General features: G+C 37.7%; 1 protein-coding gene across 4 annotated transcripts in view; it reads left to right on the top strand.

Annotated features, from left to right (window-relative positions):
- Nucleotides 1–17,936, top strand: part of CDH6 (cadherin 6) — a 119,439-nt gene that overhangs the window by 87,950 nt on the left and 13,553 nt on the right. For all 4 annotated transcript variants that reach the window (XM_072757162.1, XM_072757160.1, XM_072757163.1 and 1 more), the window contains exons 3-7: nucleotides 4,977–5,271; nucleotides 8,262–8,381; nucleotides 10,347–10,514; nucleotides 12,549–12,736; nucleotides 15,016–15,269. In XM_072757162.1, the coding sequence (XP_072613263.1) occupies nucleotides 4,977–5,271; nucleotides 8,262–8,381; nucleotides 10,347–10,514; nucleotides 12,549–12,736; nucleotides 15,016–15,269 (1,025 nt within the window). The remainder of the gene's footprint in view (nucleotides 1–4,976; nucleotides 5,272–8,261; nucleotides 8,382–10,346; nucleotides 10,515–12,548; nucleotides 12,737–15,015; nucleotides 15,270–17,936) is intronic.

Here is a 17,936-nt window from a genome sequence, read left to right as displayed (position 1 = left end):
AGTGGATGATGGAGGCAGAGGGGAGGGTCTAGAATGACTGTGGTGGCCTCTACAGAGATGGGACAGAGGAGCAGGTTTGGAGAGAAGGTGATGAAGTAAGCTGGGAAGTACTGAGTCTAAGTTGTCTACAAGTTGTCCACAAGACTCACCTGGAAATCAGATGCATCTTTGACTCTAGATCTCCAGAAGATGGTCTGCCCTGGGGTCATCTATAGGTTTGGGTATCGAGGGCGCACAGATAATATTTGAATGTAGAAAAATAGAGAGATGATCTCATCGGGGGAAAAATATGTGAAATGAGGAAAGACAAGGATCTAAGACATCGGCTTAAGGGTGACCAACTGTTAAGCAGCAAGTACAGGACGAATAGCTGGCGATGTTCCTTATTCTGAGTTCTATCTTATGGATGGCAGAATTAAACTAAGCTAGTGTCATTAGTTTAGTTAATTAAGCAGGAAAGTCAGAATTCAGACCCAAATCTTTCCACCTTCTGAATACTTCATGTTTATGATGTGAAAATGATTTATTGAAGCATTTCTCTGAGCTGTCCTTTGAGGCATTTTACATATGTTATTATATTAATTTTCAGAGCAATGTCCCCGTAAACTAAGTATCATTATTATTCCTAACATAGAGATGAGAAAACTGAGACTTGGAGAGATTTATTTACCTGACCCTATAATCTCTAATACAGAACCTACTTCTAATCCCCACCATGTACTTCAAGCAAGGCTGAATTTCTTCCTGGCATAAGCTCTTTACAGCCTTCACAAAATTAAGAATATTCACTAGCATTGCAGAGAGCGAAGTATGTATTATACACATATATACTCAATATATATGTGTGTGTGTATATATTGAATTCAGTGAAGCCTCAGTTTGTCCTAACTTAATTGTAGACTTATTTTCTTAATTTAAAATGATATTCAATCTGTTTAGCAGAAAGATGTTCTCTCTCTCTGCTGTAACTCCTTTCTCTGTCTCAGCCCCATTCAGACACCTTTTCACAACTGTTCTCTCATTGCCCTATGACATACCTGATTATCAACCTTTAACTACTTCTTAAATGGCCACATAACATTGGCACTATACTCTATGAGCCTATCAGCCATAATCTAATTTTTTACTTAAGCAAAAAAATCACATAACCCCTTTCGGGCTGTTGTGGGTAGTTCTCCAGGCACACCACAGAGGTAAGCTACGGTTTACACTGTTTTCTGTCTCGATGATTCATATGCTTAGAAGATTCAGTTTGATTACCGAGCCAGATAGTTACTTGGTGACCCATAGGTAATGGGAGGAATGGGGCAGCATTAGCTAGTTTCATAAACCATGAAAAACCTGCACAATTAGTGTTATACTTTTGAACTGGAGTCAAAATCCAGATGAGAGCTGGCACACGTAGCGGGTAAAAAGAGGCTGGCACTGCTTTGGTGTTACCCTCCGTGGGGCCATGTCTACAACCCCAAATCCTTGTATTTATTTGTCAAGGTGCTGCACTTTAAAATAATAATAAATCAACAGAAAAACAAAGACCACGAGCTCCTTCTGGAACAAAATGTTGCAGGTACAGTAGTAAAAAGTCCTGCCAGCCCCAGATGAGATGTGACTTTCTGAGGAAAGTGGATAATTTTTACTTGATGGTGAATCGTTAAAAGTGAGCCAGATGATTAAACTTAATGGAACAGCCACATTAAACTGAAATTAGTAAAAACATGCCTCGGGCAGCCTACAACCTTTTATTTGTTGTTGTTTAACTTCTGCCTTTTACAGTGGCCATGATGAATGACATCACAAAAGAAAAAATCCAATTAAAATCTAAGTGCTCAATAAACCCCTAATGTCTGGTTGCCACCACCACGTTCACTAGCACTGATGTGTTATGTTTCCTCTTTTCTCCAAGAAGAGGGAGACAAGAACTGGCCCCAGGGGAATTCAGTGGAAGGAGAAAGAACACATAAAGGCTTCTGGAGGTTTCTGCTCTCTGCACTCTATCAGACATAGGCACTGCACTTCGAGGGGGATGAGGTTAAACTGTTTTATTATCAGACAATGCCTGAGTAAAGAGATGCATTTTCCCAGTAGTTTTCAAATATTGATAAATCAGAATTGGGATCTGGAGAGCAATCCTGTTCATACTCTTAGTTGGTGTCTCCACTGCCCTTTCATACTGTCGCGGATGTTTGTTCTATAAGTCATCGAAATGGTCTCTCCTGACAGCTAAAAATAAGTTTCTGATTACTTTTACCTGAATAAATCTTGTGACCAGATGTGGTATTCACCTACTAAGTTGCAACAATTACAATATTGAGAGTGATGAAAGAACCGGCCAAGGGAAGTCTACAATCTTGTGGAAGGTGGAATCTAATATATCACATGGAAAGACAGCAATTGCCACCCGGTAGAAGAATACTAGCTTTTGATGACAGATTTTACCTTAGAGATACCATGTGTTTGTAAAATTGGGTTTTCAAGGTCCTCACAACAAACTTCTCAAAGTCAAAATAAGAGCCAAAACGTTCTTATTACGAATGAGGGGCTAATAGGAATGATATCTTAAAATGCGCTTTTGCTGCATGTTTATATAGGAATTAATATAGTATTTGGCCATGGACTCTAATTAGATCTTCCTGATAGCCTGGTCCTGTGCTTCTGTTAACCTCATTTTATTGATAAGGATCTTGGCTCAGGGAGGCTAATTGACTCTGCTATGATCTTACACTTGGTGAGAGAGAGAGAATGAACACAACGCCTATTTGGGACTCTGGTGCGGTGCCCCCTGCACTGTGCCAGGTTTGCTAACCATGGCTGCCCGGAAGCCAGATCCAATGGGCAGTGATGTTGGTTTCATTACTCATGACTTAATGAAATAGCTTTTTAAGAGCTCTCTTCAGTCATTAGAATTTGACAATTGAGAGTTAAAGTTTCCCCAGTGGCTCTTTCTGTGTAATCATGGTTTCAACATTTCCTTAGCATATCACATTACACAAATCATGGAGTCCTCTTTTGTTTTACATTTCTTACTGCGTTTGTCTCACTTCTAAGCAATTCCCTCCCCGTTGCCATTTATCTTCCATTATTTCTGCCAAATTGCTTTCAAGGCTACTAATTGTATGAATAATATTCTCTTCCTCAAACTCTGCTATTAACCAGCATTAGCTGTGTGGCATTGGACACAGTATCCCTATCTCGAAAAACAAGAAGGTTGCACCGAGTAATCTATGGGGCCTCTTCTTGTGCTCAAGTTCTAATATTCTGACTTTCACACAAGGTGTGTATATGACTTTGAAAACACTCCATAAACCGGAGCCTTGGTTTTCTTGACTCCACGATGATGGATTCAGTCAGCTCACATTCCCCAAAATGTGTTGGAAAACCGTCCTCAGGAATGCCAACACCCAAAAAGGTTTCTTCACACAAGAATGTTGGGAAACCTAGATTAAATAAAATCCAGTACAGTTTTAAACTGTAGGCATTCACTGCCTTTAATATGTTAATGTACACTGGGTGACTCCCAAGACAAAGACAGAGAATGAAGTATTTCCCAAACATGGGAGCAAAGAACCCCTTTTCCTTAGCACTTTGTATAAACGATAGTCCATGAAATATACTTTTAGAAAGACTGGATGAGCTTATTTTAAGAGTCCCTTTTTGGCTTGAGAGTCTGTTTTCAAATGTCTCAAAGACACTACTCTGGGCATTTTGTGTAGTATGAATTAACAGGACACAGTTGGCTTACCTGTTGCTAGTGTTGCCGCTCTTGTAACACAACCCGTACTCTGTTTAGACAGAGCTAAAATAAGGTTTAAGGATTACCTGCCTTCCCAATAAATTATCTGGTCTGTATGTAGCTGATACTTATCATTGTGACCTTAAAATAGTTTCCTTGATTTTCACTTCTGCAAATTCGTGAATAGGGTTAGCTTATCTGAAGACCTAGGCAAAATACTTTCTAAACTTTTGCTTAGAGAAAAGGGGATTTAAGGACACAACAGGAACTCAACACTCTTGAAACCATCTCTGAGATAGGCAACGTGGGCAAGTGATCCAAGATAGAATCATTATCTTCTACTTCAATGGTATATGAGCATTTGCTTAATTCAACCTTTAACCCAGACCCATTTCATTGACACTTAATCTCATCAGAGCCTCTGCTTGATTACCTTCAGGAGCAGGGAACCCACTACTTCATAAGGCAGACTATTCCATTTTAGTCTGGCTCCACTTTTTAGAATATCCTCACCTATATTAAATGAAATTCTGAGTATTAAATGTTCTTGTTCAAAGTGACCTTGTAAATTACCTAGTCAAGGGATTTTCAAAGCACTGTTCATGGCAACACTTAAGATGTTTCTCAAGTGCTTCGAGTTGAATTTCATACATAATTAAATAAATATCATATCTTCCCAGAAAAGTGATTATAAACTCCCATCATATAAGAAAGACTCAAAGAGACTGAGTAGCTTCCCTAAATTCACCAAGATAGGAATATATAGAGGCAGAATGTACTCAGGTCTCTGTTTCAGAAATCAAAATCCTTTCCTCAAGAGCGTATCGCTGCTCTCGTATGTCCAGATACATAAAAGTGAGGAGGAGAGTGTACTTGTAGAATCTGAATGCTGTCATGAAAATAAGAATATAGTGAAAAAAGTTTCGTTTCAACCAGGCTAATATGTCCTTGGGTCAATTGCGATTACTCTGGCCTTTAGAATTCCCTTCTTCAAAACAAAGATTACTGCATTTTCTATAAGCTCTATTCCAGTTCTGGAAATTTCTATAATTGTAAGGAAACGTATTCTTTAATGAATGGCATTACTATTGAGGACTTAAACAGTAAAAGGAAAAAAGAAAACCTCCAAACTTGTATCCCTCAGAAAGGATTGAATGAAAGTTGACATAGCAAGCATCATAAAGACAAACAGTTTAGAATCACATGCTTGACTTTTACTTTCTTTAATTTTTTTTTTCTACACTAGTTACATTCAGACCAGGATAGAGGAGATGGATCACTTAAATATATCCTTTCAGGAGATGGAGCAGGAGATCTCTTCATTATCAATGAAAACACAGGGGATATACAGGCCACCAAGAGGCTGGACAGGGAAGAAAAACCTGTTTACATCCTTCGAGCTCAAGCTATAAACAGAAGGACAGGGAGACCCGTGGAGCCTGAATCCGAATTCATCATCAAGATCCATGACATCAATGACAATGAACCAATATTTACCAAGGATGTTTACACAGCCACTGTTCCCGAAATGTCTGATGTTGGTGAGTGAGATGCAATTTCAACCACACAATGTTTCTCCTCTAGTACATCAACTGAATAAGGGATATCCTATGAGTGAAATTTGCTGAGCTGCGTGAATTTAGATGCTAAATTCTAAAACTATCATATTTCAAACAATTCCTTTATGACCTTTTTGTAAGTGCACCTGCGTTTCCTAATGTTACTTTAGTCTCATTTTATCATTATCTTTAAGAAAATAGCATTTCCTCTAATGATAAAGGGATGAAAAATGGCAGGCAAGAACAGGAGGAAGAAAGAGACATCACCTCATCTACTTCCTACCCCCCAAGTGCCCACTGTGCTCCTCAGGCTGAGAGACAGCAGCCCTCTCCACCTCTCTTAGCACATATTGGTACTGGGCCTGAGGTGAAGATCTCCCCAGTGTAAAACAAAAGCCTAATTTACAATCCAGACTCAAGAGTAATGACAGTTGCTTTAATTAACTATGTATTTGAGAAAGAGCCCCAAAGAAAATTTTTTTAAAAAATCCATAAACAATGTGCAGATGATGATGTCTAGGGGATATATCCTTTATTAAGTGATGGATATTAAAAGATTTTCATGACATTAATACAGTAAATTAATATTTTGTGCACAGTTCTACCAATTTCAAAGTTAATAAAGTTTGCCTCTAATTTGCTTATATTGGGAGAAGGTCAACAGAATTTAAATTTTAAAAAATCCTACTGACATCAGTCTTAGCCACATTAAAATACTTCATGGGAGACAGTGATAAATTTTAAGCTACTTGAACCAAGAGTTATTTTTATTTTCATTCAGTATCAAACTCAGAAGGGCTAAATTACATAATAATAACTTTTCTATAATTCTGTGAGTCAGATATCAGGCGTTTTGGGTCACAGTTCCAAGACTTGGAAAAACCTAATCCATGGAAATTATTGTAAACCCTCTAAATCTTTCTCATCAAGAAGTTGCTCATCTCATTATTAAAGCCACTCTGTATTTTCAGAAAAACCACAAACCATCAGCAAAGCAAAAAAGAGGGATTAGAACTCTTTTAAAAGGAAGATTTTAAAAGGAAGATTTGTTAGGAAAAAAGTATTTTTCCTCTATGCGGTAAAAGGCAGGAAGCATTAATGGAAGATAGTCTCATCGTCAGCACCACCCAGAAAAACAGTTTCTAGAAAACAAAACTTGATGTGCAAGGTGTCCCTGCACAACTATGGGGGTGCCATTCACTTTTGAAGCCATTATAGAATTAAGTATGTATTACAAATATTTGGGGTAGCTAGAATTAACGTGTCTTGAGGAAGGAAAGTCTTTCTAATTTGCACACAGGCACAGTTATATTCATATTAACCATTACCATAAATTAACATGTCATTATTATGATATAAAAAGCCATCTTTAAGAAATGACATCATGACTGGGGGACAGCAGCAGGGTGGTATAAATGCACTTTGATGTTAAACAGACCTGAGTTTGAAACTCTACTAATAAGCAGCAACTCGATGTCTCCGATCCTTCAGTATGTACAAAAATAATAAAGGTCAACGCCTAAGGATTGTCATGAAGATGAAATGAGAAAACAGGTGCAGAACCCCCAGTATAATATCTGGCAACTAACAGGGGCTTAAAATCCAGACAATCATATTCTAAAGTATTCAAACTTAATATTGATGTCAAATAAGAATGTGGGTGTTTGTTCATTTCTACTCTTAGCTCTTGCTCTAAAATCATATAAATGCTTTCATTCTCCCCACCTTCCTTCCCATATTACAAGGATGGGTGGTCTATCTCATGCATCAACATGCTAAACCCAGAGCATCCAACCCTAACACAGCACAATATACTTGCCCAACAAATGGGATTGTTTAGCTATTACAAAAGCAATGTAAAACTTCCATATTCCCTGATTGTACCTTCCCTGCCCTTTCCATGGACCAGAGACCTCCAACAGTAAACTTACTGTTTCTCTGATATGAATATCGAAAGTCAGCCATGAAATGATCTTCATCAGAGGGTCTTACCCTTTTTGGAAGTTACAGATCCCCATGAGAATGAGGTAACATCTATAGATCTCCTCTTCAATGAAATATACATGTAAGCATGCACATACAAACTTGTGTGGAATCTCATGGGGGTTACGAATATCTTGATGATCATTAGGTGACAATGGTCCTTAAAACAAGAATGCTTTCTAAAATACCATAGCCTTTGTGCTTTTTTTTTTTTTTTCTGGAATTACAGTTTCCAGATGCGAATGCTCTAGTATTCTCATTTAATCCAACACTATCTCTTTTAAGGTTTAAGGTCTTTCAATCTCCTAGAATTATCAGTGGGTACTTTTATTTGCAAGTAACAGAAAACCCAAATAAACTAGTTTAAACAAATACAAGTATTTATTGACTTAAGTCATACCTAAGTCAAAAGCAAAGTGGGCTTCAGACATGGTTTGGTTTGGGTTCGACTATTCCTCTGAAATTTTCGTGTCCTACTCAGCTTTGTCCTCAGGCAGGCATCTCAGAGGTCACAAAATAACTGCTGCACTGACAGGATCTAGATCAGCACATTACAGTATAGGAGAAAAAGCACCTATGACACAGAATTCCCAACAAGCGGCTTCCTGATTGAAGAACCCCAAAAGTAATCCCTATAGACAAAGTAATGCAAGATGCTGACTGACTAGGTCTGGATAACTTCCAAAGATGACTGTACCAAGAATCCAATCGAATCTCATCCTTTGGAGATTGATTGGTATTGGTTCCACCCAAGGTCATGACCATCCCCATGCTTCTCTTTAACTTAACCTTTACAACATTTAGAAATGTTGATCACACTCCTTCAGAGAAATCCAAGGCTATTTAACCTAATACTGTCCTGAAGTTCTCCATTCCCTTGCCGTGAGAGTTTTGTACAAAAGTAAGATCATGCTTTCTCTTTCTGGCTATGCATCAAGGATCCATACGAACCCTTAATTCATTTTCAATTCATGTTTCTGTCATTACAGGCACATTTGTTGTCCAAGTCACTGCAACTGATGCTGATGATCCAACTTATGGGAACAGTGCTAAAGTTGTGTATAGTATCCTACAGGGGCAGCCCTATTTTTCAGTTGAATCAGAAACAGGTTAGATTTCCTTTTTTATCTTCTGTTTACAATCTATAATGTTAATCAACATGTTCAGCTGAGCTGGCATATTTCTTAATTTAAAAAGTCAGTGTAATTAAATTTTCTTAGTCATCTGCCAGATATCAACAATATACTTATAAACATGATATCTACATAATTTCAACCAAGAAATCTGACAATAGATGTTTCATCCATTTTGTTTATATAGGGTAGATTCAGAAAAACTTCTACAATGTTCTTTTGCCTTCTGGTTTGGGCTGAGGTTAAAGACCAATCCCTTCTGATAGCCATTAGGGCTATTTACAAATATTCCAATTCCTCTTTTTCTAGTTATTTGGTATCTCTTTTTCCTCCTCTGAAGCTAGATATGGCTGCGAGATTTGTTTGGGCAGTATTTCAAGTCACTCCCAAGCAGAACTTTTAGACCTGGTGCACAATCCACATTCCTATCCTCCTGCCACAGAGATCATGAATGGAAACCAATGTTGACACTGGTCTCCAGCCTGGATGTCTGTTATCCTTAGCAGAGCTTCTTGCTGGTGTACTCAGAGCATGAACAAAAAATTAATGTTAGCTGTGTTAAGATTTTGCATGGTTTGTTATGACATTGTCTAGCTCATCCTCACTGATACCATCCTAATCAACAAAATGGTTTCCTTAATGGATTCCTTTTTTTAAACATCTCATTTTTCTGCATTTTCTCCACAGAGCGGCATATTATCTTATGATGAATTGTTTCTTAGGAAATATTGCCTGTGCTGTACAGTAAATTCTACATATATTTTTGCTACCATAATAGGAGTCGGGTTCCTTTTGTACATTTTTCAAGTATCCATTACTGTTAGTAGAAATCAAAATTTTTCTAGATTACTACATCCAGTTGGAAATCGATGTGTTAAGAGGTGCAATGAACTTGGAAAGAAGCCTAAGGAAAAAGAAAATGTTGAGTTGATAAACAATAAGGATGAAAAATTAGAAATATCCAATGTAAAGGACAAAAGGCTAAGGGGAATCTCCTGTGTTTAAATGGAGAAGTACTGTCCTTGGAGAAGGGGGGTGCAGCTGCATGGTCACTGAAGCCAGGACTACAGGAATAAGATTAACCTGTTGTCTACTCATGTTTAAAATTAAAAAAAAAAAAAAGATATTTTCAGCTTCATTAGTTGTTAAGCACTGGAATGTGCTACCAGAGAAGGTTATAAAGCCTTTAAAGCCTTCAAAGACTTTAAAGCCTATAAAGATTTTTGAAAGAATGTTGTTAATTTAAGTATAAAGCCTACATAGAGATTAGGCAAACTTTGAGAAGTTCTTTCAACTACTTATTTTATAACTACCTGACAACAGAGATAAATGTAACCCAACATAAGAACATTGGTCACTGCTGGGACCAGTTGAACTAATGCTCACATCAGCTTTAGGAAAACTTAAGTTCTCTAGGATCATACAGGATGATAACTGTGGGAGAACTGATGCTGTGTTTTCTAAAGACCATAGTTTTGTAGTTTAGAAAATCCTCCCCCCCAAAAAAAAGAAAAAGAAAATCCTCCCAACATTCATTACGGTTGGTATAGTTGATGAGCAATTAGCTGATTAGATAAAGCAAAACTCAAGCTCAGTTCAAAGAAATGGCATAACAATTTCCTCGTGGTACATTTAAATGTCTTTTATCAAGCAGCTATAGGAGGATAACATTGTACCACATGCCAAGTTACATTTTGCTCTGTTATAACACATGATATTTGTACTACCTACAATCTATCCCATTATAGAATTGACTTGCACTTAACTCTCCTTGTACGATTGGTGTTTTTTGGTTTTTTTTAAATAGACTATCTCCCCCATGTGGTTGTAATTTCCTTCAGCATGAAGGCTATCTACAATCAAACCATGTTTGTATAAATAAATAATTTGATAAAGTATTTTTAATACATCCCTTTCTACTTCTGAATTTCACATCTATAGGCATCATCAAGACAGCTTTGCTCAACATGGATCGAGAAAACAGGGAGCAGTACCAAGTGGTGATTCAAGCCAAGGATATGGGTGGCCAGATGGGGGGATTATCGGGGACCACCACAGTGAACATCACTCTGACTGACGTCAACGACAACCCTCCCCGGTTTCCCCAGAGTAGGAACATTTGATTGAATGAACTTCTTCAGTGCACTTTTGTAAAACTCTAACGTTAAGAATGATATTTATTTTCCATTGTTATTAATTATCAATATTGGTGACCATAGTAAGAACCATACCTTTATTAGATGGGCAATTTCTGTTATGGTTATTGTTGTAAAGGCAACACAATTGTTTTATTTTTCCTTATTAAAAAGACTACCACAGACATAAATTTGCTTGTGCAGAATATATGTACACAAGCGTGCTGTTATTGGTTAGAAAAAAACTGACTTTATGTTTTGTGAATTTAATCAGTCCTGTAATCTCTTTTAAATCCTCACAAAGTTTTATAAGGGAAGGATTTATCATTTTACTGTTTCTAAAAATACAACTGGGGAAATAGTCATGTACTTAATCCATTTGTAATCATAAATAGTTTTCTACATTATGGTTAATTGAGATATGAAAAGTCATCTCTAAAATCATTAACTCTCATGACTACGTAGAAAAAAAAGAAGGAAAAACAACATTCTTAAATGCCCACTTTGTATCAAGCAGTATACTAGAGCCCTTCATAGAGAGCACTTCAAGTGGGTACTGGTTGGAATATAATATCTCTTCCAGGAACAAAATTCATTTCTGACCGTGATCTAAGAAAACTAGCTGAATCCTGTCTTCCAGGAGAAAATAGCTGCCCACCATTAAAAAGAAAGCCCACTTACCCAATCAAGGCATTTCTTTAAAGTTGGTCAGCTAACAGGGGCTTCTTTTATAATGGAGATACACATGGATCAACAAGAAATTGTTGAATTTTCTTTAGTTTTTTTCAAGCACTTAGTCACAGTGAAATGCAAAAAACAGAATATCAAGCTGATTAAATGGGTAGGAGAAAGAATTTACAGGCCCTAAAATCCCCAGCCCCACCCCCAGAGGCCTGAAATGACAATATCAGGTTTGCCCACGAACCTCCTTTCCAACATGGGAATGCCCTGGGGGAGGATAACAAAAGTATTCGCCACCACCTAGAAAACCACAGGACTGTCCCTCACTTTCCTCTCCTTGGAGAGCCAGAGATCATTGCTGAATAATGTGCAGAAGGGAGTCACTCTAGAGGAAAACCTTGGCTTGTGTTATCATTTTGCCAAGGATGAGCCCTACACTTACTGAATGGATTAACACTACTGCATGACTATATTCTAGCGGCGTCATAGTCTATGTCTTTTCCAAAATAATTTTGTTCTTCTCTCTCTCTCTCTCTCTCTTTTGTCCTAAGTACATGCTGGTCTGGCATATATAAATTGAAACCCACACACAGTCTCCTTAAACTCATTTTGCAACATGAGGACATCAGAAAAATGTGCATCATAAAAAAAGGAAAAATGCACATCTACGAAATACAGGTTTCAAATCAGCAGTACAGATACAAGAATGGGAGAAACCTACGCATAGAAAAAATACTGTATTGAAATGTAAAAGAAAGGATTAGTAAGGAAACAATTAGGAGCTTTCTCTCTCCATGCCTCTATCTGTATCCCTAACTACAGCCAGACCAGCTCCCTCTATGAGAGAGACAGTACTTGGTTACACCCTCCAGATCGCTGTCATTTATTTTCACCTTCAGTTGTTATTAGCAATGACACAAAGAACCCTTTTAAGAACTATCTCGTAATTGGCTCAGTCACAGGTCAGGTTAAATTCTTCCCCATTCTTTCTGCTAGATGAGTTAACGGGGGCTTTGAAACCTTCTGCACCCCCCTCTAGCTGCTTAGTCTCTCCTGCCATCATACCGTGAACCTGCAGGCCTATTTACAGGACAAGAAAAGTGTTCTCCATTTGCAAAGAGACAGGTCATGACAGAAGAAATATTCTGAACAATCATGAAAGTAAGGATGTAAGGAGGCTAGAGCACCATTAATTATTGTGAGGAAAGTACCAATCTGCCTGCATCCCAGTAATGTCTGCAAGAACTGTTAGAAAATAGGTTTTGTCTTTATTATGATCGAGTATCCTTCATCTGTGCTTGACTTGTATCTGTCTGGTGATTAATAGGTACATACCAGTTTAAGACCCCCGAGTCTTCTCCACCGGGTACACCAATTGGCAGGATCAAAGCCAGCGACGCTGACATGGGAGAAAATGCTGAAATTGAGTACAGCATTACAGAGGGAGAGGGGCTGGACATGTTTGATGTCGTCACCGACCAGGAAACCCAGGAAGGGGTTATTACTGTCAAAAAGGTAATGCTGTTTGCTAAATACCATGCAAATGAGACATTCACTTTTCTCTGCCCCCCACCCCCGAGTAAGTGGGGCAATTACACCTCACATGAACATTCCTCTAGGTTCTTCTGTTACTAATTTTTTTTTTTAAACACCAAGTCTAATGGTTGGCTTTTAGAAGTCCTTGAGAATCTGATGCATTCATTAATTTCATACTTTTAATAAATGTTAAGAACCTTCTAATAAGTATAAATAAATGATATAAATAATACATATTAAAGTACATAAAATAAATATTGTCAATGAATAATAAATGAACAGTGTGCCAGACACTATTTTAGATGCTGGAGGTACAATGGTACCTTCAGCAGAATGGTCTCTGGTTTCGCAGAGCTGCCAGTCTAAGGCAGAAAGAGACAAGGAAACAAATAAACAAACAAATGTATAGTTATAAATCCTGCTACATGCTTTGAATGAAGAGAGTAACACAAGCAGTGATAAAGATGGCCTGAATTAGAGAGAGAGAGGCTATAAAAAGACCAGAAAAATAAATTAACACAAATTTCCAATGAGCTCTGTAGCTACTTTTTAGAACAACAATAATAATTTTTGTTTAATTTCTGAATTCCAATTTTTGCCCTATGTACTCATTCACTATTTACTCTTCAAATTTATCTAGCACCACGGAGCAGTACACAGAAGTGTGAAAAAGATTTAAAACCAATAAACTGTGTGCTTCAATATAAATATTTATTCAATATAAAAATATATTAATTTTGGTCACTTTTTTTAATCGCTGCACTGTTATCATGTGTGGTATACTATTTTCTCTCTCCTTTAGCACACTGTTATCTTTGCTGGTAAATATAAGCATAGGTGGACATAAATAACAAGAAAATTCTTTCCTCTTAAGCTTTGGATTACATGTCTCAATACCTGGAAACACAATAAAACATGTTTAAGCGACATTCAGACCAATGTTTTATACTATAATATAATTAGGAAGCCCATTAGTGTGCATTAACCTTTTTAATTTTCTTAGTGCCTTATCAGATTCAAACTGAAATTTTGCCTAGCCGACTAAATCACATTCACTAATGCCTTGATTAATTGTGTTTCTAGTGAGCCTTGTCATATCATCATCTAAAACTAAAAGTCAGCAATAAGCATTTGGGTTCACTATGTCTCCAGAAGTAGAGATACTTTTCCTAAAGACCTCTGACAGCAATGATCATTACTTTCGTTGGCAAGTAATTAGCCCAATGCCCTTATCAGGATATCATTTGGAATATTTTATCAACTCATGCACATGCAAAAAAAAACCCACAAAAAACCAAAACCATATTAAATCTATTTTATCTCAATGAGGAAGAGGGGGTCATGGTACAAACACGTGGTTCTCTATTTTGGGTGCGCATCAGAATCATTCAGGGAGGTATTTGAAGGTATAGATTTCCACCCCCCACTGCAGATATTTTAGTTTAATGATCCGGGGTGGGGTCCATATGCTAGCAAATTTTTAAACACTCATTAAGTGTTCAATTACAGCCAGATATGACAGCATATGACACAGAATAACATACTGTGTATCTGCCAACTTGCCCCTGACATGGCTCCCTCCAAATACAAGAACTTTTTTTTTTTTTTAAGATTTTATTTATTTACTTATGAGAGATACAGAGAGAGGCAGAGACACAGGCAGAGGGAGAAGCAGGCTCCATGCAGGGAGCCTGATGCAGGCCTTGATTCCAGGACCCCAGGATCATGCCCTGAGCCGAAGGCCACTGAGCCACCCAGGCGTCCCTACAAGAACCTTTTAAAGGAGATCTTAAGGGCAGCCCTGGTGACTCAGCGGTTTAGCGCCACCTTCAGCCCAGGGTGTGATCCTGGAGACCCAGGATCCAGTCCCGCGTTGGGCTCCCCGCATGGAGCCTGCTTCTCCCTCTGCTTGTGTCTCTGCCTCTCTCTGTCTCATGAATAAGTAAATAAAATCTTTAAAAAAGAAATGTTTAAAGGAGATCTTACGAGATTCCCTTGCAGGTTCCCTTCCTTGTCCATGATACCTTGCACCCTTGCACCCACCTGTAAGGCAACAGTTTCAGCCCACATTTTTAATCAGGATGGTGTAGTATCTGAACTCCCATGCCTTTGCCCAATATCACACTACGGGGTGATGTCTCTAAGCAATACAGTCATATTCATTTACCCATGTGATTTGCACTAAAAATGGCTCATGTATTGTCTTTCTGTGTGTCTTGGTTGCTTCAAATATGTCTCTTTCTCCTACCCACCTCAAGCTCTTAGACTTTGAAAAGAAGAAAGTGTACACCCTCAAAGTGGAAGCCTCCAATCCTCATGTTGAACCCCGCTTTCTCTACCTGGGTCCGTTCAAAGATGCGGCTACAGTCAGAATTATGGTGGAAGATGTGGATGAGCCTCCCGTCTTCAGCAAACTGGCCTACATCCTACAAATAAGAGAAGATGCTCAGATAAACACAACAATAGGCTCAGTCACAGCCCAAGATCCAGATGCTGCCAGGAATCCTGTCAAGTAAGCACACTTCTGCGACACGTCTCTTTCATAAGCTTTAGCCACTTGCTGTGCAAGTATCATCTACAAGTTAGAAAATTAATCCTTTTTTCCAACGAAACACTTGTGTCTTCCTGAAAAACTACTCTAAACAGCATCTTCACTCTCCTTGCTCAACATAAACATTATTTTGGCAGCAGTGTGAATCTAAAGAACACAAAGTTTGAGGGGAAAACACAAAATGATCTATAGGAGTTTACTACTCACATAAAAATGGTATAAGGAAATACAACAGAATGGCCTGGAATTTTTCTCTAAGGTCTTAGATTTGTCAAAGAGTGACATGGAGAGAGCTCTGTGATTTTTAACAAACAAGACACAGAGCTGAGAGTCTGTTTCTCAAGTTTGCAAGAACCTCTCATGTAACACTTACAGGCAGAATTATGCTCCATTTGGATGCGTAATTTTTTTTCTTTTTCAGACATGGATAAAAATAAGAACCATTTCATGATTATGTCTGTGAAATCCTGGGGAAATTAATAGAGCTGAATCATAATTTATACTGTGTAAGCAAGCTCTATTTTCCCTATATATTCCTTATACCTTAGCTGTAAATCACACTGCAAGAAAACCTCATTGATCTTTGAAACCATAGATGCTTTAGTATTCTAGAATTTTATCATGAAAGCGCCGGAGTCAACAACTTCCAGCCTTGAGTCAGTAGTTTAGTTGACTAGATGAGAAAACTGCTAAATCAAAATATCATTGTATCAATTGCCCCCATTAAAAAAAAAATAGGCGGGGGGGCAGCAGACTGACAAGCTAGCGGAACTCTTGCCAGTGAGCCCATGGATAAATTCCAATCAGGGCACCTGCCATATGCCAGTTATGCTCTAGGCTTTAGAGATCTAACAGAGAACAATATCAAGTCCTGATCTCATGAAGCTTCCATTCTTATTGTGGCAGACAGAAATAGGCCAGCAACAAATATGCAGTACTTCAGATAAAATACATTGCAAGCAGTAAAATAGGACAGAATACGGAAACAAAGGGTTTCCATACCATGGAAATGGGGTACCATTTGACATAATGTAATCAGGCCTGCCCTTGGTAGGAATTCATCTGAGTAAACATTGAAGGCATGAACCATGATGATACCTGAGAGAACATTCCAAGAGGGGGCGGGGGGAAGGGTAAGGTCTGATAGCAGAGCTTGCTTGGCATGAAGGAGTAGCAAGGAGGCTTACCTAGCAAAGAATAAGCAAGGCGGGGAGTGGTTGGTAGGGTAGGAGGCAAAAGGGAGGTATGGTGGTGAGTATGGCAGATCCTATGGGCATTTGTAGCTCTTGGTAAAGACTGGATTTTATTTGACTGAGGTAGGAAGCCACTGCAAAGCTTTGAAAAGGAGTATTACCTAATCTAAAACTACTTTTTAAGAGGATCACACTGGCTGCCGCATGAAGAATATTATTGCAGATAAAAAGAGTTAGAGGTTCTAAGGCAATCATTTTCTAACTTTTCAGCCATGAGCTCTTTGTTCAAATGAAACTTGATGGCAAGTCCCACATCTAAAACACAAAAATGGCTGGCTTATTCTCAGGGAATAGTTTAAAATCATTGGGAAAATAGACTCGGTTGTTTTATCATTCTACTGGAATATCTATAGACTCCTTGAACTGGACTATGGTCAACCCAAAGTGGCCACATATAAGCTCCATGGATCAAGTGTTCTTCCATATACATTTAATATTATTAATAAGGAAAATGAATAACAGACTTTGTTGTGCAACACAAATAATTTTAAGTACTTTCACAATGATTCTCTCACTTGAAGTTTGTCCTAAGTGTATGGAGAAAAAAAAATCTTAGCAAGTCAATGTCAAGACCAATTTAAAAGTGTTAATGCTGGAAGTTTATATAAATATGAGCTTTGTTACCTCCTTAATCAATCAACATGTTTTTAATTGAAAGAGATAATGTCTCCTGGGAATTCAGGCTACATTTTTGTCTATTTTATTTTTTATAATGAATACCACTGCATTATTTTATGTTTTATTAAAAGAAGTAGTTAGCTTGTCAGACTGGGTTGGCTGTCAGCTAATTTTGAAGTTTTTTATGCCAGCCTTTTCTTGGTACATATGGATTTCATATGTAGATATAGATTTAAGGATAAAAATACTAATAAGGGTATATTGGTATATAAATTGTATTCCAATGAGCCCTTTTTTAGGACAAACGTGATTCTTATATTGGGAAAGTTCATCCACACATAGTTTTTGGTTATCCAAGATGTAAATATTGAACAATTAGGTGCTAGACAATATGTTAAGTACATAATTAATACTAGATAATCTTTCCCAGAACACTGATGTATTGTTATGCAGACACAAATATTTAATTCTTTAATTACATAAAATAATTTTCTTCCAGTAACTTTATCACAAATGCCCTTGACTTCCATGAAAGAGTCTTATAAAATGTCACTCTGAATAGACATTATGAAAAATTATATGCAAACATACTTCCTTTCATGACCCACAAATCTCCCTGACTTGAGAGACTACATTAGAAGACAAATTATTGAATCACAGAATATAATAAATTTCCGGGGTGGCGGGGGGGAGAGCTACCTAGCGAAATAATCTGCTATAATCATGTTAAGATTGATTACCTTGTTCCTTATCTGTT

The sequence above is a fragment of the Vulpes vulpes genome, chromosome 4 (assembly GCF_048418805.1).
Source record: "Vulpes vulpes isolate BD-2025 chromosome 4, VulVul3, whole genome shotgun sequence".
Lineage (NCBI taxonomy): Eukaryota > Metazoa > Chordata > Mammalia > Carnivora > Canidae > Vulpes > Vulpes vulpes.
The sequence above is the reverse complement of the archived record's forward strand: the minus strand, read 5'-3'. Positions and strand labels throughout refer to the sequence as shown.